Source organism: Chelmon rostratus, chromosome 12, assembly GCF_017976325.1.
Source record: "Chelmon rostratus isolate fCheRos1 chromosome 12, fCheRos1.pri, whole genome shotgun sequence".
NCBI classification, from domain to species: Eukaryota; Metazoa; Chordata; class Actinopteri; order Chaetodontiformes; family Chaetodontidae; genus Chelmon; species Chelmon rostratus.
The window spans coordinates 15,229,749-15,256,587 of record NC_055669.1 but is presented as its reverse complement, the minus strand read 5'-3'; the positions used below and the strand labels follow the sequence as shown (position 1 = coordinate 15,256,587).

Here is a 26,839-nt window from a genome sequence, read left to right as displayed (position 1 = left end):
TAATCAGTTGTTCTGTACTGTTACTGTTATGCATTAGATATATTATGAAATATCTATAAAATATGTCACAAGTCAGGGGTCATCAGTCTAAATATGAAGCTACCGTCAGCAGCCGGCTAATTCAACTAAATAAATGATCAGTTATAATAAAGGTTTGGTTTTGTTTTATTTACAGAACACATCAAACAATGCAATATCACTATACAAATAAACGGTTCACATGTAGCATGTTATACACAGAGGCACAGTATGACATATGAGGTACAGATAATAGGTCAGGTAACAAGATAACAAGTGTGTACATAATCAATGTAAGGATAGCGACAGAGCTGTACTGTGGTGGTTCGTCCCTGTCTGGATAAAATGGCTGCGAGTTTTATGCTCTCAACTTGGGAAATCTTGTCCCAGAAAAAGTACATTTTATATGTAACTGTCAGATGATTAATGGAAGATATGTCAACTTTTAAATTTCCTTGTGCAACACTGAGCGCTTTTCTTTCTTTCTTCTAAGAACTTTTAACTAACACAGTTACAGCATTTTCTGTCTCCATATAGCAGCCTGTGTCTTATTTTTTAATTAAAATGTATGAAAGTGAGGATACTGAAACACTGCAGTGCTGTTTGTGGCCATCAGCCCCCTAAAAGAGGGGAAAGTCAGAGTTTGGCAGCTGAGCCGTTTGCCACTCGTTCTATCTTCTACGCAAAGCACTGGCCTGTTTTAACAATGTCAAGTCAATATATTAGGGTTTAATTAAAATATTTTCTATGGTTTCTCTCATTTCAACACACACACACACACACACACACACACACACACACACACGCACGCTTTCATCAAAATGTTGCCAACAGCTAAAAAAGTGGTCACAGGCTATTCACAAACATCTTTAGAAGGAAGTTATATTCAACAGGTTCAGAAAAAGCCACACACTTGCTGCACATGTACAGAAGGCTGCAGTTTATAAAAATAAAATTTTACATTGCATAGATAAAATAAGATAATCCTGTATGCAACGTCGCCTATCCCAAAATCCAAATTATACATATTTTCTGCACTGCTTTTACACATTTTTAACTCCACAACAAAATACTGCGTGCTGGACAGATGCAGCACTACATCGACTACAACTTTACAGACTGTTAATAGCTTGAATGAAGTTTGTTTCGGTTAAATAGTAGGAAAAAAATACATGCAACAAGGTAGAATTTTCCTGATTTGTACATAAAAATGTTACGCAGGAACAAGAAAAGCAGCTTTCGTGTTATGTATTAAAATATGTTGAGATTATATCTGACTGTATAAGACATTACAGTTTTAAACCAGTAGAAAATGAGTACACTTTTCTTATTATTTAGTTACTTACTTGGCTACTTTACAGTTCATTTTACAAGAAAGAAAAATAATACAAGGGGATTTAAATGTTTATATTAAAAGAAGTCATTAAAAATATCCTGGTGCTGGTAAGTGGTCATTATGTCTGTAACATCCAGTTAATATCCAGGGTTAATGTCCAGGTCATCACCATCTTCAGTCCTTACATTTTGTTCTTTTTCAGCCTCCCAGTCTTTATTCCTTGTGTCTACTCTCAGTGAAAGTCTGTCCAGGCGATCAGCTCAGCCCGAGGCGGGCCTACTTACTCTTCTGCGAGCCAATCATCACCTTGGAAACAAAGTTGACAATGGCGCTCGCTGGCTGCTCTGGGTCATGCTCCGCGAACAGGTGACACACATTGTCCATGGAAGTGCCAGTTTTCCTCGCCACAAAGCCGAAGATCCTGCAGAGGGGGAGCAAGGTGCTTAACGAGAGCGCTGTCATCTGCCTCAAACAGGGCACGTCACTTTCAAAATAACTGCTGGTAAAATAATAATCATTTACTTACTTTGCTGAAGGGCAGCCATCTTTCTTCCACCTGTGCAAAGAGGATAATTGTGTCATTGGTTTGTTAAAGACACTGAAGCTTGTTTTCCACTTAAAATAACACTTGGTTGGAATAATAACAGATTTGCCCAACAATAGCCATGAGCAGCACTGTTGAAACCCTGAAATGACCACTTTAAATCAGCAATACTCACTTTCTATCTTGAGGGTCCAATGCACAAAATATGACCGTACTGACATTGTAATGCCTCCTGAAGAAGAGCCTAAAAAAAGACAGGGGGGTTGGTTGTTGTGAAGAAAGGGTCTCTGTACATGTATGTGTGGTGTGAATACGCCTGCATGGTACTCACTTCCTCTGGTTGTCAGTGAGTGTGATTCCCTGGGAGGACACCTTGAAGTGGACCACAGTGGAGGCTGGTGGAGGGTTGGAGCTCAGAGTCATGCTGGTGGCTTTCTGCACCGCCTGGACGCCTGTTAGCGACTCCATCTCCACGGAGCACAGGTACCACACGTTGCAGGCTGCAGGGACACACAGATTGAAATCACGCTCGGATCACAGCTGCTGAGACTGTAGAGCGAGTGACTCAGGCCCACAGTCCATAATAACAGGACAAGGAAAAATGTTTGCATAAGCGGTGATGCGCTCATTTCCAAAAGTGTCACAGAATTGCCAGTGTTTATGTGCAGTGGCATCATGGCTTTGCCATAACGTCTATTCAAAGCAAGTGATCTCAGGCGCCTGATTACCTGCGCCCTGTTTTAGCAGCTCCGCAGCAGAGTTGGTGACTGATTGCGAGGTAGACTCCACAACATCTTCAAGAGGATCTACCAGCGAGAAAAGCAAAAAACGTCAGTGAGATTATTTAGGAAAAAGCCTCAACAGCTACGTCAACAAATGATGGCCAGACAGCTGAGCAGACAGACTGGCAGATGCGGGTAGCCGCAAAACCTAAATAATGTTTATTTTCTTTTCTGAGCATAATCTTCCTCTACAAAATCAGTGACTGCTTGTCAAACGTTTACCTCTGTCAGGTATGATGAGCTTGCAGGGCAGGGCCAAGGGAGTGATTGAATGTTGGCAGACCAGTGCAGTTAAGCTTCCTGTAAAACAATAAGATAGCAAATCAATATTAAAGTGTGATTTGATGCTTTACTGGCACATTAGTGTCTTGTTTTTTAATACATTAGGGTAATGGAGCCACAACAACAACAGCTTCGACACTTGCTGAGAATTTGTTGTGCTCTTAAAAGCATAAAAACATGCAACTATGGGTCAAAAGAGAGGAAAATACCATACTTGGGCTTTAAAAGGACACCTAAAAACATGCCACATACAAGAGCAGGCTATGTATTAATCTGCTATGCATCTGCAGACAAAACTACCCATCAGCAGCCAGTGGTACCATGCACCACAGACCAATAGAGGGCAGTATGGTGCATGGAGTCTTTAACTTTGGTGTAGTGCAACCAAATTGCCAGGAAGTGTCACTCTTGTCAACTGTGATGGGAGAGGTTTAAACAGAGTAGGCACTCACCAAAATAAGGCTCGTTGGGGCAACCCTTCAATCGCACTCCTTTCTGCGTACACTCAATGAGGAAGTGGCGAACTAATTCATTGGACAGGTCGCCTCCTGGACACAGAAGATACAGAGAGAGACATAATTAATTCCTCATAATAGTCAGTGATCTGTTTGAGCAAAACCGTCCTCTGCTTGACAACCGAGATGTGCTCTGACCTAAATAACAGCTCCCGAGCGTTCACCTCAGCACAACACGTAGTTCCCCAGCCTCGAGGAGTTACATAAAACATATTAAATCGCTGCATCCAATCTCCTCAGAGATTAATGGGATTATGATTGAACAGAAGCGCCTCTGAGGGGGCAGGAGGAGTCTACATGAGGAATGTCTTGACACAAAGGCTCAGAGAAAGGCTCGCTCCTTCAGGTGGGTTGGGTTTCACACTCAGAAGGAGCCACAATGCCCTAAGCTGAAAGTGCGGAGAGGGACCGTGTCATGATGTCACCACAGGTGCCGTTGGACTGCGAAGGGGTTGAAGGCAAACAAAAGGACAGGTGTGAGCGGGGGATAAAATGAAAGGGTCGAACGCTGTGGTGGGTCGGTGCAGGAAGGGCATAAGGGCATCCTTTCAGTCCTCATGTGCTGCTTTTGCCAGAAAATAAACCTTAAAAATAGCTGGTTTCTGATCCACATTGCGTGGCATTTAATGCCCTTGTTTTGAATCAGAAAAAGAGATGTCGGACTTTCTATCATCACCCAGTCAGCCTTTGTTTTCGTGTTGAAACATGGCCAGAGAATGTTTGGCCAGATTCCTCTAGAGACTTTGTTTCGTTTCCAAAAAATCCTCCCCTGTAATTCCCGATGATGCTAAACAAACACACTAGGAAGCAAATAACCGAGCTGCCTGTTTTGACCCCAGTTGCTGGATATCACATCTACAACATTGATGCCAAAAAAGTTGAAACGCTGTGTACAGTGTAAATAAAAACAGAATGCAGTCATCTGCAGATGAACTGTGTGTACCAACAATGGTTTCACGTGTTCCTAGAAAAATCCTTAATCCATCCTCGCTTGTGAACGACTGAGCCTTTCCAGGATGCCTCTTTCATACCCAATCATGATACTATCACCTGTTGCCAATCAACCTGTTTACCGGTGGAATGTTCCAAACAGGTGTTTTTGGATCATTCCACAACTTTCCCAGTCTTTTGTTGCTCCTGTCCCAACTTGTTTGAAACGTGTTGCTGTGTCAAAATAAGCAGATATTTACAAAATCCTGAAAGCTGAAACATTAAATAGATTGTTTTTGTACTGCTTTCAGTTGAGTACATGTCAAAAAGGATTAGCAAGTTATCACAGTCTGTTTTATTCGTTCTTTACACAGCGTCCTAACCTTTTTTGGAATCGGGGTTGTCTATCAGACAGAGTTATGTGGGGCATAGAGCTTCCCAGGAGAAGGCCCTGGGATCAGAGGAGGCTCATGGACCCGCCACATCCTTTGTTTAAGGGTGAAACATTAGCTGTATGTCTGAGACTATCAGGCAAAAGGGGTCTGTTTGGCTTCATCGAGATGATGCCCAGGAGAGAAACACAGAGTGAGGAGCTCTCACACACAAACAGAGAGAGGGACTCATGTTCCAGCGGGAAGGTGTGTACAGTGGGCTGTAACTGTAGATGGCTTTGTGTGGAAATGTGTGATTCCCAGGAAATGAGCTTGTTTCCTTTCTGTCTAGTACTAAGGTTAAAAAATGAAAACAACTTGTTGTTTGAGAGAAGAAGAAGAAGAAGAAGAAGAAGAAGAAGAAGAATTGTCATCCTCATTTAAATTATGAACTGCTGCTTTTACGTGAATGTTAAACAAAGAAGATGCGTTTTCATTTTGGATGAAGCGAGGTTAGCCGTTTCCCCCATCTTACAGGCTTTAAGCTAAGATAGGCTAACCACCATGTGATATCGGCTCTATATTTAACACACAGGCATGAGAGTGGCATCAGTCCTCTCACAGATAGACAGCAAATGCATGCACTTCCCAAAATACTAAACTGTTTAAGAGAAAGAGTCAAGAATTTGCTCTATAGATATGCAAACAATAAGCCCTCTGTGGTACTTTATATGAATAATAAAGTGGATCTTTTTTAAAGCAAATTTATATAAACCAACCGCTTAAAACAAAAGAAGTTGTCCACATGTGCTGTACCTTTCTTGGTCTGCTGGAGAACTGAGGGTGGAGGAGTAGCCACCTTCATTGCCAGCCCATATGCCCCTCTGAAGGAATGGCTGTCCCGCACGATGAAGCAGCCAGGCTCCTTGTCCTTCAAGACTGAAATGGCTGTGTGAAGTGAAACATATCTGTGAGGCAGCTCTGTAGTACAGAAAAGGTTTTCATTTTACAACCTTAGAACAAAGGTGGACACTGGAAGCCTACCTTGATCCCTTGAGATATCTGGCTTGTACCAGAACTTTGATGTGTCCTGCACAAATTTGACAGTAACCTGCTTGCTGACCAGCACATCTGGAAAACACACAATTATTAGATTATAGACTTTTGTGTGCAGTTATGTGACACCACCTTTGTTAGGGGACTGTACCAACCTGGCAGAGGTGAGGCTGTGCCCGGCATCTGAGCTGAGAGGTCGGGCAAAACGTTGGGGAAGGGGATACTTAGCGAGCTCCCACTGTGGGGACTCGAGAACCCGCTGAGGGCCGGAGACGCCGTTCCCAGTGAATGCTCCCCATCTGACGCCCTCTTCTTCTCAGGCAGGAGTGGAGGCTGCATCTGGGGCAGATTCTGCCCATCCATGGTGGCCAAAAGTTCCCTGTCCACGCCTCCATTTCCCAGCAGAGAGGAGGTGGAGCTCGGACAGTCCGGGCCATAGCCGAGACCCGAGTCGTCCTGCTCGTCAAAGCTCTGAGCTGGACTGCGGTTGAGAGCGTATCGAGCCATGCGGCTTCGCTGGCTGCTGCGAGGAGAGCTGTGGGCGTTGGGGGCGGGGTGGATGTGGGGGTGGTGCAGGGGAGGAGAGTGGTGGCCATAGTCCAGTGGCATGGAGTGCTGCGGTGGTTGTCTGGCAGAGGGGTAGCTGCTCAGAGAGGAGTGTCGGCTCAGGACGGGATGCTCTGGCCAGGACTGGTTCATGGATGAACTTCAGAAAGAAAAAAAAAAAAAAACAGGGTCATAAACAAGCAGTAAATAAACATTCATCAAGTTTCTGTTCAAATGTAGGACAGGAAATTCCCAATGAATCTGTGAAATAAAATACTAATTAATGCATATTAAACTTTTGCAGCAAAAGAAAATAATTAAAACAATTCAAAGAGCGCCAGTCAAATCACAATGGAAAACCAGGTGGAAAACGTGGAAAATATCACATTTATGTATTAATTTAAGGAATGTTACAGTCTTTGCTCCGCACAGATCTGATGTTATTGTCTGTCGCCATTTTTTGTCTGTTCGGGGACACAAAACCTTAAAGTCACATGCTTATTGTTTGTTTGTTAAATCTGTTTGCAGTTCACTTTGTAGCCTTTTTGTTTTTAATTAATGCACAAACTTTCCCACCTGAGCCAAGCATAAAAAGTAAAAATTTTTTTTTTTCATTTTTGGTCTTTCATTCTCCACACTTTTTACAAGTCGACTGAAAATGTGCATTAAAACAGACTTATCGTTTCTTTACTGGTGTTACCACTGAAGACTTGTTATAAGTAATATAATAATATATAATATAAAATAAAGGTGCTGCTTGTACTGTTGATCTCACTGGAAATCAACACCTCAGACTGAGGTTTGTTTTGGAAATCTTGCCCCCCGCTGAAGTCTGTACCTGTCTGTCCTCTGCAAGGTCTCAACAATAGAGGCAGAGTGTGTGGCACTCAGCGTCCTGTGGCAGTTGATGGAGGAGTCTGGTAAGCAGTCCGCTCCAGCGTGACTGATCATCTCTGAATATCCCCGGGGTTCTGTGAGAGAGCAGGGAAACACATATATCAAACACATTTATTGATCACACTTAAGAGTGCTCAGGTGCTGCTTTTGTTTTAAATGTTGATTAATTGTAAAACATCTTTACAATAATTACTGAGAGAAAATCTGCACAAAACAAACTTAAAAATTTAAAGTAAGAGAAAATAAACTGGGACTGTATGGTATGGAAAATAAATGGTAATGAAGTGTAGGGGGAAAAACCTCGGGAAAGGGCTCTGGGTTCTTTCCAGCAACAAACAATCAATACTGGAGTTGAAATGAAATGAAAACAGTCCACATGGCCTTCAACCCAGCATAAATCTATATAAAACGAATCACCAATTACCCCCGCCGCAACCCGACGAAGTCAACAAATCAGACTCCATTACTGCTAGAAATTAAAAGGCCTCTGCCACAATTATCTAAAAGCTTTAATCAGTCATCGCCCGGAGCCTCTGACAGCCCCGAATCTAAATGCTCCTGCTCCGCGTCAGGCTTTCCAGCCAGGATTTCTCTGGCTCACCCTCACAGGGACGAGAGGTGCGAGGCTGAAAGAGCCGCTGGTTTCTTCTCGTCCCTGTTTCCCCTCTGTGTACACAGAGACACTTTTCATGGGGGAAGAAAAGTTTTTTGTGTCATGCCTCCTGACCCACAGTAACCATGGAGATGTGGCAAGAGTGAATGTGGTGATTCCCGCCCGGGTGTCTGAGGTAGCCAGAGGCACAGCAGGGGCACGGATCTGCACCCAGGCCCCACGATCGTTTGTCTTAATGCAGGTGAGTATGAGGTCAACGTGTATAAAAATGAAGGTAAAGGTTAGGTTTACTGAGATGTCATCCGTCTGTGTGTGGGCAGTTCTTGACGTTCAATATTGTGCAAAAACACACAGCAAATAAAAGGCAGCTAACTTCATGGAAACAGCTTATATAGAGGAGACAGGTGCTAAACCAGCTTCGTAATTTTTGTGCGATAGTTTATGATCATGAAACAAGTTTGGAATTTACATCAAAGTCCAGAAATGCCGGTGCTACAAAACGCTATAAATGCACAATGGCGTGTTCCGCCTCGGATAAACACCAGAGAGAGAGAAAGAAAAAAAAAAAACATCCATGCAAAAAGAAACAAAAGAGGCTCAGTTTTAATCTAAAGAACAACAACGCTGTTATGTCTAAAAAAGTGCTCGTGACCACGCAGACATTCTCCAGAAACCAAAGACGCAGGGCAGAGACCGGTTAGGAATCCCCCTGCTTCTGCGTCGGTGAGTGATCTTTGTTTCTGGGCCCCTGTCTCAAAACCGCTCAAATTCCACCAACGACACTGTCACCATTATTAGATGAAGCAAGGGGGACCTGAAATAGCTCCGTTCTAACGAGGTAGTGCGTCCAAACACGCAGTCTCAAGGCAGACATGAAAAAGACCCTCAATTACCAAACACTCGCCGAAAGTCTTTCTGCCACTCACCATATTTAATAGGTTGAGGGGAAAAAAACAAGTTAATAGAAGAATAAGGGAACAAAGAAACAAAGAAAACATCCTCAATGTGTTTTTAGTCTGTTCTTCACAGCAACTTAGTCAACTTTAACTTCCTGTAGTCAGATGCCTTTGTGTTTTTTTGTTTGTTTTTTTTGGTTCACAGTCATTGTGACATTTCGGTGACACTTTATATCAAGGTACACAAATTTACCATTGACCATTAATCAGTAGCATATCAGCTCTTTTTTAGATAATACAAGCACGATTAATGTCTTATTCTGCATGAACATAATCTACAACTTGTGCATTAATAGGAAATTAGAAAGTTATTGCACAATAATTACAATCTTAATAACCTCACCCTAACTCTACCCCCTAAACTCCACAAGAAGGCATTAATAAGTGCTTTATATTGAATGATAAAGAGCCAAAATGCTACTCATGATACTCCTGGTAACAGGCAACTACTTAATGGTGAATATGTGCACTTTAATATAAAATGTTACCGCCATTTCTGCATTGTAAATAAAGATTGCTGAATTATTTCTAGCGTGTGTTCTAACATGTGGCTGTTAGGTTCATGAAGAAAGAGCACCTTCTTCTCTCAGAGTGCAGGATTTTCATAAAAGCTTCATGTGATGCTCAGTTTTCTCTAAACGATGCGTTCAATCTGCATTTTGAAGCGATTTGAACCTACCGTGGTCTGTTCTGTAGCCTCCATAAGACTGCACTCCTGGAGACGGCGTTTGCCTGAGCTGGGTCAATTCTGACATATTTTTCACTGAAAAGGCAAAGGAAGGGAGGACAGGGGCATTTAATTCAACCCACCAAACAACGCCGGTGACAAATGCATGCAAAATCAAACGCTCCGATAAAAGAAGCCTGTTTACAACGACGCAGGAAACATGCAGTACTTACCGTAAGGTGTCGGCGGAGAGATGGGGAAGGCGGGGGTGGGCGGAGTCATGTCACTCCCGGCCTCGACCCCACTGTCCACGTCAGGGCCCTGAGCCCTGTAGTCAGCGCTGTCACTCCTGTACAACATGTGATGCTGTAGCACACAACACACACATGCATGTAACCAACCACACATGATCATATACATACAAGCACTACGCACACACGCTGTATTTACCTGGGACTGTGGCACGCAGGGGGAGTACGTCCGCTGGCCCCTGTACTCCTCTGTCCCACCCCACCCTGAGGAACAGAAGCCTTGGTGATCCGTGACATCGCTTCCTTGGCGACTCAGACTCCGCGTGACACCCACCCGGCCCTCGCTGGACTGGACAGCTGGATACACACAGGTAGACAACAGCGAGCAGATCACTACATGTTACAGATTTACAGCCATCACTGACTTCAAGGAAGTAAAGTACATTAAATAAAACACTGAAAGGAAAAACAACAGTGACCTTTGGTATCTTTTAGAAAAGCATTCAGCAAAATGTTTTTTTCCAACACTGTCTCACATGTGACACTACTGCATTTTGTTAAGATTTCAATTCCAGCTTGCTCTGATCGCACTGTTTTCACTCCTCATGCAGACGTAGATCTACTTTCAGGACTGCTTTCTGTAAAAAGTTTGGGACTGAGGACATTTTAATTTAGCCAGCCCGTAAAGTGAAAGCACCACCCTGCAGACCCCGGGGTGCCGCCTGCAGCCATGTTTTCAGAGGACAGCTGAGGAATGCCAGGGGTCTGGGCTGGTGGGCTGGAAGGTGTGGAGTGTGTGTGGGGGGTTCAGTGTTGTGACAGCACTGAAGAGCGCCGCCACTCAGCACCAGGGTGTTAATTTGAGGCCTCCCAGCGAGCTCCGACCCCTCAGCCCTGAAGAATGCTAATGGTGCAGAAGCGCTAATGCCGGGGATCATTACTCACTTTGTCTGGGCCCAGTTTGGATGACACACACACACACACACAGACACACAGACACTTGGCAGTGTTTCTCCATGCATGCACCACACTGATACAAGTTTTTTTTCTTTTATTATAAGGATTTAGAGGCTTTTACATTGTCCACCACTGATCCAAAAATGTGTTTTCTTCGGTCTGAAAGGTTCACGCAACAGTGACAAACTCTCTTTCTCTCCGGTGACTCACTTTCAGCGTCATCATTTCCGTAACCTAATATACTCTGAAGAGTGGGTTTGGGCAAGATGAGGTTAATACAGTATTATGTGGCAATTGAAGTTTGGCAATAAAAGGTCTGCAGTTGTGTCAGGCCATTGCAAATCAATGACTAGGGCTGCTTTAAGGGATTATTGGCTTTACGAGACTTTAGCATCGGTGTGATTAAGTTCTTTGATTTGCCGGGTATTTTAAACATTGCATACTCATCAGGTTATTGTAGCCATGAATGAGGAATCTTATAGCGGGACACTCAAATAAAGGCCACAGGTGCATTTTACAAATGCATTGCATCTTTGGGTCTTGTGCCATAATGTTGTTTAATAAAATGCACATCTGTAAAGGAATGAAAAACAGAGTGCATGCACAAAAAAAAAAATCAAATGTTGTTTAACTGTTTCCTTGAAGATATTTGGGATAAAAGAACATCAAGAAATTTGGAATTTGCCAAATTTTTCCTGCAAGCTTTGTCCTCAGGTGTAGATTCCGCCCCCAACACCTTACACCTTGCCTTATGTCAGCCCCACTTCCCTTTACATAATATAAATACTGTAACCTCCCTCTCCCCTTTTTCTTCACCTCCTTGATACAGCTATGGGAGCAGAAACGGGCCAATGTGTAACAACACGGAGAAAAGTTACGAAAAACAATAGCAACATGGAGGCTTGGTGCAATGATGTGATGAGCACAAGCGAGGAAAGCATGACTGGTCTGGTTACATGCACACTGGATGCAAAAAGTAAGTGAATTATTAATAAAATCAACATAATTTAACAAGCCTTCTGTTATGACAAATAACTTTTCCTCCAAATTCATGTTGAAACACAGCTGGGCAGAATGACTCAGAGCTATGACCCCTGTTACCAGTGCACACATTAAAAACTAACAACCCGTTACTTCCTACAGGGTTCCTTATTTGCAAATGAGCAAAGTTACAGCCTTCAGCGTCTGTTTCTTGGAATGATGCTTCTGTGTAGTTGATATGCACAGACAGGTATGCTTTTGGAATCAAATGGGAAAAACATTGCCTCCGGGCTCACTTGTTCCTCCCTTGGAAATTCCTCAGGCCTCCCCATCTTGTGGCCCCCTGCAACCACACGAACATGCTGGAGTGTGATTCACGCGCTGCTAGAACACAGCTTTCTGCATTTTCTATGCCTCACTGCTTTTAAGCTAATCAAATCCACGGACTGCCATTGGTGTGAATATTCTCGAGTCAATAGTGCTGAACTTGATAACCTGTAAGGGCGAGCCTAGTCTGATGTAAAAAAAGGCCAAATCTTTGCAGCATAACATAACATTTATTTGTAAAATATTGCAAAAAAATTGCTACTTTTTCCAATTACGTTTATCATCGCTGTAGGAAGGCTCCCAGGCAGAGGAAGCCAGTTAAGATAGATAGAGGAAGTTCGTAATCTTGCAATTTTATGTAATTTTACAGCAAGAAGCAGATATACAGTTAGTGAAACACATTCTGTGAATTCTTGTGCAGTGTTTGATCGTAGTCTGCATCCTTGAATGTGGCTCTGGGATCCGTTTCAGCATGAACAAAGTGGAAATAACTTTAGTGGCTATCTGCGGTGGATACAAGAGTCACTATGTTGCATAACTTTGGTCTGCACAACAAACTGAACAACAACAACCAAAGGAGGTATTTTAAGATTATAGCAACAAATCATTGATAGGAACTCAAAAGAAAAGAGGCTGGACGGATGGAGGTATGATGAACATGAGACCAAGATCTGTGAGCATCTATTAGAGATGACATTTAGGGACAGAAATGGTGTGTGTGTGTGCTTTACGTAATGCTTAAAATGTCGTCTACACACAGCAATAAGCAGTAAATCTGTGGAAGGACTCTGATTTTGTAAATATCTATTCCTCAATATGCAATCTCTATAGCCAAACACTGAGAGATGTCAATGCTCAGAAAGGTTGACGACAGCTGCTCCCCCTCTCTTCATGTACTGTACTGATCCTCTAGTCAGAACGCTATACAGGCAAGTCTGGACGGCGCTCTTTTCTCAGAAACATACTGAAAACATCTGAAAACCTGGCAACAACCCTGCTATTTCTGCCACTAAAGCACGCCAGGTGGGAGCGGGAGAGAAGGCGTGCTTTGTTAACTCTGTAGTGAGGGAGAAGAAAAGCTTGATGCTGCTGCAGAGGAACTACGTTCAAAATATTAGGTTCATGCTTATTTGGCATCTCTAGCAAAACAACTCTGGTTTCATAATGACCGTCACACATTGCTTTTCGCGACCACACTCGCAGACCACACCACATCATCACCACCACACCCAGACCGTCTGGCTATCTTACCTGGCTGCTGTGTGTTTTTCAGGGTCGCTGCGTTACTATCGTTGAATCTGAGACCGAGGCCGTTTGAGCATTTGGGGGCCGAGCCGTTCATGTGCGTCCCGCCGTTCCTCTTGATGGAGCTGTTGTGGCTGGACACCGGCACAAATGTGGGATCCAGGTCCATGATCAGCTGGTTGAGCTGGTCGATGGAGTTGTCGATGTCCATCGTTAGAGATTTGAACTCCTCGTCACGCTTGTTGTTGTTGTTGTTGTTTAGCGTTGCCTGCTCCTTGTGCGGCGCCGTGTTTCTCAGAGCATCTGCCGTCATGTCCCTGGTAGGGCCCTGTGGTTCGGTGGGCAGGCCTGCTTTGGGTGAGCTGCTCCCTTGCTTGTTCCCTGGGTATCTTTCCGTATCGTTTCCGTCCTCGGGCATGTAGACAAACTGTTGTGCGGCAACCATCTGCTGCTGGCGAACCCAGGACTGCGTGGAATAGCTTCCCTGCCTGTAGACATGCTGCTTGGGCATAGAAGCACTGCTGGGATTAGAGGAGGTCACAGAGTTGCTCCTGGAGCTCATACAGCCCCTTCTAGCCTCAGCATAGGCTCTCTCATAGTCCTCCATGGCAGGGGGTGCAGGGTGGTGGAGGTGGTGCTGGCTTTGGCTTTGCTGCTCCTCTCCTCCAGGGCTCCCAAAACCATCGGACAGCAGGGAGTTCTGGCTGCTCTTGTGGCAGGAGGACGACAAGGTCCCTAAACTGTCCACACTGTGCAGATCATGACCTGTAATGACCTCGTCATCGAGGATGTCCGTTTCCCTCTCTCGGGGTCTGGGGTCGCCGTTGATGTGCACTTGCGCTGGGACGATCTGCTGGACGCCCACTCTGGGGCCTTGATCATCCATCTCCTCCACCGAAGGGTCCTCGAGACCAAAGCCACTTAGAAGACGCTTCAGCTGGACCTTTTCCTGCTGGCTGGGGCCCTGGTTCGGCTTGATGGCGGGGGCGGTGGTGGAGGTGGCGGTGGTGGAGGTGACGACAGGTGTGGGTCTGTCCGCCCACAGAGAGGTGCTAGAAAGGCCAGAATCACTGCTGACAGAGAGGGCGTGGTCGCTGTGGTCGGGGCTGGAGGTGGCGGAGGTCGTGCGGGCCCCTCGGCCCAGCGTGGCCTCTCCTCCGTTGGGGCTCCTCTTGTTAGCCGCTTTGTCCTGGGTTAGGCCTTGAGAGCGTGGCGCTGCAAAATAGAAGAGATGCAGCGCTTCATACAGTCAGCAGGTATGGGCACACGTACACACAGAGACATACGCAGACGAACACAAACGGCACGAAACCACAGACAAAACAAGACTCCGTTAACATGCACAGTCATGTCATCTCCACAAACTCCATCATTCACAATCTGTTACTGACGAAGCTCAACACTTACAATCACACCTCACCTGACAGAGACAATATTCCAGACAAAACAGAGCAAACATCACTCTACACATAACTCGGGCATTAATACATTGACAGGGAAAAACATGAGAATCATGACACTGAAGTGAGACAAATCCCCTAATTAGATGTGTCAGGACATAAAAAGACATTCAGGAGAACCATCCAAACTATTCAAATCCCCTCTTTTTGATAGTCTAATCCCAAGAAAAGATATTCCAACAATGATCAACTCCCACCAGGCCACCCAGTCAACTGCCAAGGTGCTAGTGTACGCAGCAGACAAAGGTGTTCATCATGCTCAGGTTATATAAAAGATGTTAGGACCGCTACGAGAGTCAGACGGCTGTCGATCTTCTGAGTCTGACCCCTGCATTCCTCACCCTGCTGTGATTAAGCCACCCTACTCCCTCTCGCCTGCCCCTTGACCCCCAGCATATGTCCAAACAACCTCCTTAATCCTTGGGAGCAAAATCGCAGAAGTCAAATCCGTCACAACAGAAAATGACTCGAGTCAAGTTCTGGACTTACTCAGAATGAGGCCTGGAGATGAAATGCATGTGCGTTGTTGCCAAGTGAGTAAAACTTGCTGTTTCACTGTAACTCTCCCTCTTCCTCAACAAAAGAGAGCTGGAACATGACTCCAATGCTTCTCCCTCAGTCTACCGCCTTAAGTACTTGCCTTTCAGTCAAACCATGACTCGAGGATCTGAATACCAGACATGCATGATAAAAGCTCCCCCTCCTCCTCCTCTTGAAAAGCTCCTGTATGTATGGCTTTGCCCCCCCTCCTGCTCACACAAACACACTAATTGAACCTGCATCCGGCCTTGAGCTGCCTCGGCTCAGGCCTCCACGCAGGTCAGCTCCGCCAGGAGTTTTCCCAACAAATCCCTCTTGTAGCATTTCTACTGGCAAGGTTCAAACAGGTTTCAAGACACATGTTTCCTCTTTCCCTCAAAACTGGCCATCTTTCCGTCACCCCCTCTCGACCTACCCAAGAAAAAAAAAAAGCTCTTACCTTCACCACCACTGCTAGGTAAGCACACAAAACAATCCCACTATCCAGTAATGCAGAGCTCGAGGAGGAGGCGAGGCACGGCAGGCACGCGAGGGCGGACATGGCTTTCAACCAGCAGATAATGGTCAGGGTCAAATCAAGAGAGTTCCAATAAGTTGGCCCTGCTTTCTTTCTCTGCTGAGAAGGTGAGAGTGTTTGCACTCCACACAAGGGGGGACCTTGAGATCTCCAAATAAGGACAGAGGAATGTAAACAAGTGAGGCGGGGCTTAGGGGCAGAGGTGGGACGGAGGAAAGCAGTAACCCGACCTCTTGCCCCGCATTAGGGGACTACCCCACTGGGGAGAGAAGGGAGAAAGAAAAAGAGGGAAAGAAAAGACAGAAAGAAAGAAAGAGCGAGGGCGGCCCAGAGAGGATCAGAGAATGAAAACAACATTCCTGCAGCTCCAGACTTTTTCGCTCTGTAAAAAGACACTTTTTAATTAAAGCAATCCTTGCCTTCTACTTGAAGCTCTGGGCAATTTTCATGAAAAGCGGCAGTTGTTTTTCTCACACTCTTGTGTGTCATGAAATTGCATTCCTGCCGTCCTCGTGTACAATATCAGCAAAGAAACAGATGTGCCCTAAACTCAATTATGGGGTTCAGCAATTGTTTTAAAAACTGTTTTACCTATTGGGATTACGCTAACATTAACAAACCCATGACTGGTTAACCGAGTATGTTCTTAGCTTGGGAAAATCAGTCAAGCCTTTTATATCGAGCATTCATCACGCTGGTTGTTGTGGTATGGTCAGTCCCTGAATAATCCAGCGATTACAGTGCAGAGAAACCAGAACCGTTCCTCAAGCTGCCGCCGTATCGCAGGAGGAGGTCTGCTTGTGTTTGGCCATGCAATTACCCAACCTTTCCATTCCTTCTCAGTTACTACCATCCCGCACCTCCTGGATGCCAAAACCGTGAGTCGAAAGCATAATGATCATCATCATCCTCGTTTTCTTCCGCCCAAGCTTCTACGTGTACCTGCGATGTGTAGACGACAGCCCTCTGGGAAATGTCTCTCTTAAAAATTCTGTACAATTTGTACAGGACATACTGTGCATACAGAAAGAGTAGAAACAAATGGAAGGAAGAAACTATTGAGGGCAAACTCCATGATTAAAGGGTTAAATTGTGTGATTGGCACCCCTTGTGGTATCTTGTCACACAGACAGTTTTATTTGCCCAGGTTGGTGATTCATGTTTTGTTAGTGGTGCTCAAAACATTGAAAAACTACATTTTTAAGAATTCAAAAACAACATTTGCTTCCAGAAACAACATATCAGTTATTCTGCAAGTTTTCTCTCTTTTTGCAACTTTTCTTTATGAAACTTTCAAGCAAAGTGTGTTGTCTGACATGAGAAACACACTTCTTGTACTTGAGCAGGGCTACTTCTTACTTGCACATACATACATATATACATATATATTTATAGTATAAAGTCAATATGAACATGAGTCATCAGCCATTTTTACCCCATTACCTGCATTGTTTTTGTTCCTGAGAAACCTTTTTTATTTAGAAATTTCAACTTTGACGTCCAAAGATTATGTTCTATTAACAGAGTTCTCATCAGGACCTTAAATTAATGGTCTTTGTCTGATCTTCATTTGTATTCCCAGTGATGGAATGTAACTAAGTACATTTACTCAAGTACTGTGCTTTAGTACAATTTTGAGGAAGTTCCATTTTATACTACTTCATACTGTTTAATCCACTACATGTATTTGAGACCTTTAGTTATTTATAAATTCAGATTGACATGCGTTATTATTATAATAAATCACTCTAAACTACCCAGTGATCACTTACAATTAGCACCATTTTTGCCAGCTGCAACATTAAACCAGTGCTTAGAAAAATGCATCACAAGTTATAACCCAATGATAATATCTATTATTGTGAAATGGGGCATTCTGCATAATGAGTGCTTTTACTTTTGGTACTTTCAGTACATTTCAATGGTAATACTTTTGTTTTTTTTTACTTAAGTAACATTTTGAATGCATGACTTTCATTTGAAACAGAGTATTTTTACACTGTGGTATTACTACTTGTACTTGAGTAAAAGATTGCCTGCCTGATAAACTCCACTTCTTCTCGATATGGACCATCATTTTTTAATTTGTATAATTTCATTGGAATTTTCATTGGAACTACATTCTAGGAGAGGGACAGTCCATACGAAACTGTCCAGAGTATTAGGAAGATTTTCTGATATCACAAAACTATCTGCATGGCAACATATCACTGGTAATCTGGGCGACCCTGAAAGAGTCACGCTGCACAAAGGCAACAACCTACTTTGACAGTAAACTTAAGTAAACAACCCTTCTGGAAAAAAACAGTCTTTTAAAATTCAACTCTGAATTCACACGTGGGGATAAACTCACTGCAAAGCCATTGAAGTAAATGAGGTTTTCTTTTCTCACAACCTTCGCACTACAGTGGCAAACGTTTTTTAGACTTCCTCCTCCTGACCAAGTCCTGACTGACAGCCTCTCAGAGGCAAACTGAGCCTGCCAGAGGACTGGTGGTAAGTACATGCAGAATTCCAGCACAGCTCCCAGTCTTCCCTTTCAGATGTAGTGTTTATATGAGAAAACAAGGCTGTAAATATCCCACATGAATGCTTGGGAATCAAGGCAAGAGAAAAAATTACCCCTTTGTTTCTGCCTGGGCTTTGATGAATTCTTAAATTTGAGCGTTTTGCTCTTTCATTGCATTCCCAGAGGTGTGTGTAAATTTCTATACGGCCGTGTCGGGGCATTTTAAACGAAAATAAAAAAGAGGCAGCTCATTTTCATCAAGCTGAACGTAGCTTATAAAAACACTCAATGAACACTGGGAAAGGGCGGATCTGCGTTTTAATGCTACCACCACGTCGCTCTATTCTGGGAGGTTGTTGTGAATTCTGTGGTTGAGTGGAGAGCAACAACCGCAGCTAGGACGGGACGCCCCGACAGGGTGGCTCTGAGTGTGAGTCTGAGTGTGTGTGTGTGTGTGTGTGTGTGCATGTGTGGGATGGTTAAAGCATGCCTATTCATTTGATGAAACAACAAAATAGAAATCTCTTGAGAACTGACTGCTCTTCCTCTGAACTCAGCATTCCCCACATACAACAACTCTCCTCCCTGTGCTCCACACAGAAACAACACTGTTTGTCATGCCCATCATACTGCAACCTTAAAGCACATTTTAGCCTTCATTTCCTCTCCTTGCCATAATAGAGGTCTTGTTTCCACGGGGCCTGCCTGCCTGGGATTTAAGGCCCACTCATGAGTAATAACAACGACTGAAACATAAACCAAGCTAGTGGCGACTGCGAGCGCATGTTAATGCAATCACACTGCAGTCCCTCCACGACAGGGAGCACAGGACCTGTCACGCTGTGTTAATTCCCTGAGAGAAAAAGTGTTTGTGTTTTTGGAGGTGAGAAACAGAGAACACACTGAAGTAAGAGCGAGATGAACATCGCATCGGGCCTACATAACACCACAAGCGTACTTCTTCCATTCATAAAGCAGCCACTGATATTTCCACTCAGATAGTCTGATTCATTTGGCAGACCACTGTTATAACCAAATCTTGTGAGTCATGTAGTGACTAATGCAGCGTAGTAACAGTACCTTCACCATCACAGATGTTCTGGTAGGAGTCCCAGCGGATGAGAGGATCTGCTGTGTTGTAGTCCACAACAACATCTGCCCCATTTTGCCATCTGTCTGCACCTGGACCCAAAAATAGCATTATTGTAGATACTGTATGTACTGCAGGTTATTTGTTTGGGTAGAACATAGGGAGGAGCAGAAGTACTACTACCATTATGCTATTGTAAAATCTGAAATACACGGCTCAAGGGAGGTTTGAAAAAGGATTTGACACAGCACATTCGGGGTTGGGCAATACTTTGATATCATCAGCGTTCAGTGGAATCACCATCATACGATCCTTCGTGTCAGCCAGTCCTGAAGATATGCATTATCAACGACTTCTACAACTCAAACGCAAAACAACACAAAAAATGTTTCAGTGTCTCTGTTGATTTTTACGACACTTTTCAGCAGCGAAAGCCTTGAGCGAACAGCTTTGGCATTTTGGGATATATGCTGATTCACTTTCTTGATGAGAAGATGAGAAGTTCAATTCTGTTCTCATGTCTCTATGCTAAGTATGACGCTACAGCCAGCAGACAGTTGGTTAGCTTAGCACAAAGACTGGAAACAGAGGGAGACAGCTAGCTTGGCTCTGTCCAGAGTTTTAAAAAAAAAAAGTTGTTTTGACATTTTGGTTTTTGTAAAAATTAAACAGTTTATTAGCAAGTGAGCCTGATAGTTGTTTTTTTGTTTTGTTTTTTTTTACCTTTTGGAGTCCAGCTGTTTTTCCCTGCTTCCACTTTTTATGCTAAGCTAAGCTAACTGCCTCCAGGCTGTACCTTCATATTTACTGTGCAGACACAAGAATGATATCGAGCTTTTCATCTAAGTCTTGGCAAGAAAGCCTATTTCCTAACCATTCCTTTAAAAATAACCCCAGCATACCATGCGATAATAACAACAATTAAAGCACAAAAAGGTTTTATTCAAAGTTTGACCCCTTACGCTGCAGATTGAAATCTTACTTTGTAGCAGCCTAGCCAAAATATTTTAATCATGCTACAGGAATTGTGTTTAAAAACACTTAAGCAACTATATGATATGCAACACACAGTACAATGGACACATGCACAGACCCACCAACATAATTCCACTCCTGTGGGGTTCTGAAGGAGCACATGCTGTGCTTCTTTACATCTCTGTCAGCACACACTTCACACTACATTTCCCCTCTGCAGCATTCCACATCCCTCCTCACCGGGGGGCTGAGGGGGCGGACCGGAGCAGAGGACGGCACGAAGAGAGAAACAAACTCTGTGTCTGCTTTTCCAGCTACCTCTCCCTGTAGCATTCTTCGCAAGAAAAACAAAGAGTTAGGGATCTACCTGGGATCTTCTCTGGTCCCTCGGAGAACACCAGCTCCACTTTACCATAATCTGCAAATCTGGGATCTGGAATGTAAGCACACAGGAATGCATTTAGCGTGGGCACTCAGAAATGGAAATATGAATGGCGTTGTCTGCGAATAGGATTCTCTCGGTGCGCGTAACATGTTTGGGAAAACAAGATTATTGGTCTCAAAGTGCCAAGTCTAAATTAAGTCCAGACCGAACCCTGCAGATGCTGCGTGGAGCAGAGGAGTTTCTGTAAACTAGCGGCAGCACGTTGAGACCTGCTCTCAGGGCTTTTTCACTTCTACCTTTGTTGGCAGTCTCCATGTCCTCTTTTTCAAACATCAGGTTGTAGCCCTGCACTGCTCCCGTGTGGAACTGCAGCCGGAAAATCACTTCACGCTCTGAAGTCATGTCACTCTTGTGGTAGCATTTAATCTACAAAAGAACGTGCACAGATATCATAATCGCGACAGTCGTTACTGATGTTAGAAACTCAATGAAAGGGCATCTTTTCATTTTCCTACCATGATGTCTCCTTTTAGAAGCTGGGCAGGCTCCAGGGTGATGCAGACACGATCTCTGTGGCCTGGACCAATGTGACTGAAACAAAAACAACAGAGGAGGCAGACAGAGTGAGCCAGAGTTTGGAAGAAATCACAAATATTTACTGAAATTAAATACAATTAAATTAAAATCAGCATTAAACTAAGTCAAACAGAAAATCGCTTTGAAGTGTTCTCACATTCTTTGAAGTAAACAACAACAGTAAGCTACTTACTAGATTCCAGATGAATACACCGCTTGCATTCCCTGGTAGACCTTGATGTATGGACGACATACTAAAAAGACAGAAAAAAGCATTAATTAAAGTAATAGTTACAAAAGGACCGATAACGTGACCTGAAGTAGCCTGCTTGGTAAGATATTCACAAGTGGCTTCTCAGATTGTTTTGCTCACAGCTAAAGTGTGATAAGCCGTTGTTGTGAGAAAGGGATTTCAGCTCCACGATGTGACGAAGACCCCTGTTGTTCCAGTGAAATTAGTGCAAACAGCAGTTTACATGCAAACACGGGTGTGAATTCCCATGGATTTATTGGGAGCCCATAAAGAAGTTCTTCTTTTTAGTTCTGTTTATGTTAAGTGCCTCTATCTGCCTGAGCATGCGTGTGTGTTGGAAAAAGAGAAAGATATAAAGCACAGATAAGTCTCCATCTTGTTTACTGCTCCAACTCTGATGTGGTTGTGTCTGGGCTCTTTCATGCTGTCCTGGTAGCAGCATCTGTAGTTTCATTGGGAGTTGCAGATGTGTAAAGTGGTAAACAATATGAGTTTAACCTCCGGTGGCGTCGAAGTTTGGTATCCCGTGAAGGATGACGCAGTGCAGGAACAAAGGTGATGCATTGATCTTCATGGAACCACTGAGAAGACTGTTGAGGATCCAAACATACCTGATGTGAAAGCACAGAGCTGGATGTAAATAAAATGCAGGACTACTGTAAATACTCCCACAACCAAAAAACATTGAAGTAATCCTGTTTACTTTATTTTAAACTCAGATATTTATGGACCAAAGCTCAAGAAATTTTACATATTTTACTACAAAAACATGATTGGGTGAAAATTTAGGATAGTTTAGTATAGGTGCACAAACACTTCCCATAATGCATCATGATGATGTTTTTGACATTAAATCATGCTTGGCTGAAAAATGTCCATGTCTTTCAAACTGAAGCTCTTACTTTGTAACACATGGCTTTCATTAGAAAATCTACAATCTCCAAGACAAAACTGACACAAACCTGGTGACATAACTGTGACATCCTCAGGGTTACTTTGAACAGATGTTCAATGTTTTAGAAAATAAGCTTTCTCACTTTAGAGTTAGATGAGAAGATCAACACCACTCTCTTGTCTTTGCATTGAATATGAAGCTAGGCAGCAGCCGGTTAGCTTAGCTTAGCACAAAGACTGGAAACAGGGGGAAACAGCTAGCCTGTCTGTGTCCAATGTCAGATTTAGACTGCCTTCCAACACATCTAAAGCTTACTAATTAACATGTTATATGTCATTTGTTTAATCTGTACAAGAACTGAAGTGTGAAAACAACAATTTGTGGTTTGAGGGGGGGGGGGTTTATGTGCTAAACAATTTCTTGGCTGATTGTAGTGGCTTCTCGCTGGTTGCCTGGTAACCTCAAGGACTTGACAAAACTCCAAGACACTCCAGGACACAAGATATAATGTGAGCCTTAGAGGCACTGGTAAGTGGATATTTTACCTTTGGACAGAGCCGGGCTAGTTGTTTTCCACCTTTTTCAGTCTTTATGCTAAGCTATGGTCAGTGGTAGCTAGCTGTAGCTTCATATTTAACATACAGACATATCGATCTTCTCATTTAACTGTGGAGAAAGCGAATGATACAGCATATTTCCCAAAATGTCAAATAATACCTTAAACACAACAATTGACATTTGAGAAGTTTGCCTTCTTTCTTTCAAATTACATGCATTAAATGTGTTTATATTATTCAAAGTAAAACACTGCAATAGGACAGGGCAGCTAAGAGTAACTGCAACAACACTGCAAAAAGTAGTGTATGTGTGACGAGTTAGATTTTCTTACCAGGCAGTTTTCATGTGTGAGCGTTTCTCTTGTTTCAAGCTTTTTTGTCCTTAATCATCTTAATAAGATAGTACGACTTGTTAATGAGATTTTATGACTGGTTCTGCATAACTTCATGTTTGAAACTATAATTATAAAGCTGTTTGGTCAACACTGACAAGTACAAAACTGCTTTGTCGAGGTCAGAATTCATTTGTATCCAGACAAATGTACTTGTTTTTAGTCTGGCTGCACTACTTTTTTAGATAAGTGTGGGTTCTTTGAGTACATGCATTTTTATTTGTCTTAAAAATCTTGGTAAGTGAAGTTTTTCTGTTCTGTTGGCAGATATTTTTTCTCATTTTAAGAAACATTTCCTCCATTTTCTTAAATTGTTTTTGAGAGTTTTTGCAGTGGAGAGCCATCAGTGTGAGCGCTGATGACTCACGGTGCTCCACGGGGTAAGGATTAAACCAGATCACCATGGGGTCCCATTCTCATTACAATGATCAACAATCTCTGGCTTTTCAGTGAAGGAAAAAAAAAAAAAAAACAGACAAACAGCACCGGGACATGCAGAGTTCTGTATTGAATCAGGTGGTCTGGGACGTGAATGTGTTTGGATGTGGGTCAACAAAGCACCAGTCAAACAACACATGGATAGACGCGTGCTGCTAGACAGACGGGCGTGCTTGAGTTTTGGGTCTTACCGTTTCTGCGAAGGTGTCATCAGAGCTGAGACCTTATCATCATAGTATTTCCTCATTGCGAAGCGGTCCAACGCCTGATCAGCACTTTGAGGGAGACAGAGGGACACATTAAACACTTAAGGTAATTATGACTCCAGAGAGAGATTATACTCCGCTGCTCTATAATTGAATGGTGTTAACCCTAACTTAAATTAGAGCGACACACACACACACGCACACACACACACATGCATACACATGCATAATGGACAACAGTGAAAGTAACCGGAGAGACAGGGGATTCCAGCAGAGAGGAAGAGACTGCCAGCCTTAAGTAAACACAGAGGGGGGAGAGGAGGACAGAGAGAGGCCAGAGTGTGTGCACAGCTCTGCTATTCAGACAGACCTAAAACCAACAGGCGCTGGAGCCTTTTCACCACAGCTCTGTTTCTCTCTCTTCGCCCCCCTGCCCCCGAATCTACTCCATTGTAAATCTGCCTCATTGTTTTCCTATCTCTTCCTCTACCTTGTTTTGCCCTCTGACTTTCACATTCGCCTTACCAGCCCGCTCTTCCTCAGCGGGACACAAACACAGAGGGAAGCCGATCGAAGGCCGACGTGCGCTCTCGCCACAGTGGCTGGCGTGTGCAGAGAGGCTCTACGTAGTGGCACAACACCAGGTCGCCTCCCCTAATGTTTGCTGCGTTTCTTTACTTTAGGGCTTAGCAGATCTCCAGCCTCGCCGAATTTGCGCGGCTAACAATGGTTAGAAAATTGGGTTTTCTTCGTGATGAATAGATTTCGTGAAACTGACACTGTGGCCAGGAGCTATTACAGTAACTAGCATTTTTCCAAGTCGATTCATGCAATTCAATATGGGGTGATTCATGTCTTAAACTGTGTGGTTTTCCTTTGAATGTGGACGAGGTGACTTTTGTTTGACTCACTATCTGAATCACCTTGAGCCTAAATTCAAATAAGTAAATAAATCAGCGGTGGTTCGTCAGTGACATTGCTTGTGGTCTAGAGAATGAGTCTCCATCAACTGGTGTGGCTTGTTGTTGATATCGTTTGCCACCAGCAGAGAGTGGGCACTCGCATATTATGATAAATCCTGACTTCAGAGCAAACAACAACATTTAAAGCAACATCATGTTTTGCCTTAAAATGACAGCTTCAGATTCATTTTGATGGTACACTGACTTGTTATTGGGAGAATGATAATTCATTCATTCCCACTCTGTTCTGTACTATGTAACTTAGGTTGCCAGGTTGGATCACCCATGAGGAGTGAGTTAACACAACAGCACTACATCACACGCCACTATCACTGATTTTGGTGAAACTGGATCATATTTTATGGACAAAATGTCCAGCTGCTCTGCTTCATCTCTCTGTGAGTTTCCAGGTTAACAGATAGCTTAGCTTTTGCTAAAGTAACCACTACCTGTTGCTAACCGTAGCATAAGGCCAGAGGCAATTCTTGCATACTGTTGCTTTAAAGCAACATGAAAAAAGTGACACATAGTAGTGGTTACCTGGCAGACACGTCAGTGAAATGCACAAAGGATGAAATGACGACTCCGATTCGACCCTTGCCGCCCTAAAGAAACAGGAGAGGACAGGAGGTGATTCACTACACATGCAGCACTTGTGGTTTTGTTCTGTTTAAAAGGGCCCAAATGCTTCCTTTCCCAATCATCTCCTGACTGTGAGTGATGGGACCCTGCATAAACACACCATTTTCTGCCAAAGTTGGATCAGCATTGGTTATTTCACATGACACAAATCTGAGTTCATTTTTCCTCTTCTCACTGCTTTGAAGTGGGCATGGGTAGTTTAGAAAAGGGTGGTGTCACATAGGCTATTTCCACGCACCAGTCGGGACTGAGCATCTTTTGAATTAGATTATGGCAACAGCTGTCGCCGTCACTGTCAATCAAAGATTTGAGTTTTTCAGAGTTAAACTTGCAATGATTACGATATAATTAAATCAGGAGTAATTAAAGCAAAACTGACATACAGACGCTAAACAGAGGTGCTCACCCTGCAGTGTATAACCGCCACGTGAAGAGGGTCAGCATTGAGCCAGCTCTCCATGGCCTTACAGATGGTGCAGATCTTATCCAGAGGTGGAGCGTGCATGTCCGGCCAGCCTGTATCCAGGGTCTGAAAACACATCCCTCGCTGTAAACATCTCACACAATGCATTACCAATCAATACTTCACTGTTTACTGTAGCTGTTTAGACACAGTTAATCAAAGAGGATGAACAGAGATCTATTTTGCCATTGAAATGGACTGTATTTCCCAGCTTACCTTGGGGTTCATTTTAGAGAGATCGTGTCTCCTCTCTGACAGGTTGATAATCTAAAGAGAACATACAACAAAGCATGTGACTGCAAAGATTGTCCCTAAAATCACTGCACGCTGCTTTAACAATGCTTATAACATTAGCATGGGTGAAAGACGAACTGTGCGATCAATACTCTCAGGTCAAAATCCATGAAAGCCCATCAGCCCTGACATCAATACTGTTTGCACTTTAACACTGGACTCATTTCAAGGTGAGACAGCACACAGGCGAGCACTGACCAGGTAATTATCCGCATGCTTGGACTTGAGCATTCGCGTGACGTCCTTCAGGTTGTGCGAGTATATCTCCTCCGAGCACCCCCGGGGGAAGGACACGGCGATGATACGCTCCGTGATGTACGTCAGGTCGAGTTCATATCCCTCCTCCATCCTGATTGTTGGGACCTCCTGTTAAAAATAACGAAACAGGTGGCTCAGGCCCTTCAATTACCT

At 43.6% G+C, this 26,839-nt stretch overlaps 1 protein-coding gene across 1 annotated transcript in view; it reads right to left on the bottom strand.

Annotated features, from left to right (window-relative positions):
• Positions 1–147: 147 nt before the first annotated feature.
• Positions 148–26,839, bottom strand: part of LOC121615299 (tensin-3-like) — a 34,437-nt gene continuing 7,745 nt past the window's right edge. The window contains exons 2-27 of the mRNA XM_041949600.1: positions 26,627–26,794; positions 26,351–26,401; positions 26,078–26,200; positions 25,570–25,634; positions 24,053–24,136; positions 22,078–22,190; positions 21,520–21,580; positions 21,266–21,341; positions 21,047–21,176; positions 20,733–20,798; positions 19,381–19,482; positions 13,281–14,489; positions 9,964–10,121; positions 9,747–9,879; positions 9,526–9,609; positions 7,219–7,351; positions 5,990–6,540; positions 5,823–5,909; positions 5,595–5,726; positions 3,415–3,510; positions 2,903–2,980; positions 2,627–2,704; positions 2,230–2,398; positions 2,074–2,142; positions 1,881–1,910; positions 148–1,775 (exon numbers count right to left, since the gene is read on the bottom strand). Coding sequence (XP_041805534.1) covers positions 1,631–1,775; positions 1,881–1,910; positions 2,074–2,142; positions 2,230–2,398; positions 2,627–2,704; positions 2,903–2,980; positions 3,415–3,510; positions 5,595–5,726; positions 5,823–5,909; positions 5,990–6,540; positions 7,219–7,351; positions 9,526–9,609; positions 9,747–9,879; positions 9,964–10,121; positions 13,281–14,489; positions 19,381–19,482; positions 20,733–20,798; positions 21,047–21,176; positions 21,266–21,341; positions 21,520–21,580; positions 22,078–22,190; positions 24,053–24,136; positions 25,570–25,634; positions 26,078–26,200; positions 26,351–26,401; positions 26,627–26,776 — 4,173 coding nt within the window. The 5' untranslated portion in view covers positions 26,777–26,794 and the 3' untranslated portion in view covers positions 148–1,630. The remainder of the gene's footprint in view (positions 1,776–1,880; positions 1,911–2,073; positions 2,143–2,229; positions 2,399–2,626; positions 2,705–2,902; positions 2,981–3,414; positions 3,511–5,594; positions 5,727–5,822; positions 5,910–5,989; positions 6,541–7,218; positions 7,352–9,525; positions 9,610–9,746; positions 9,880–9,963; positions 10,122–13,280; positions 14,490–19,380; positions 19,483–20,732; positions 20,799–21,046; positions 21,177–21,265; positions 21,342–21,519; positions 21,581–22,077; positions 22,191–24,052; positions 24,137–25,569; positions 25,635–26,077; positions 26,201–26,350; positions 26,402–26,626; positions 26,795–26,839) is intronic.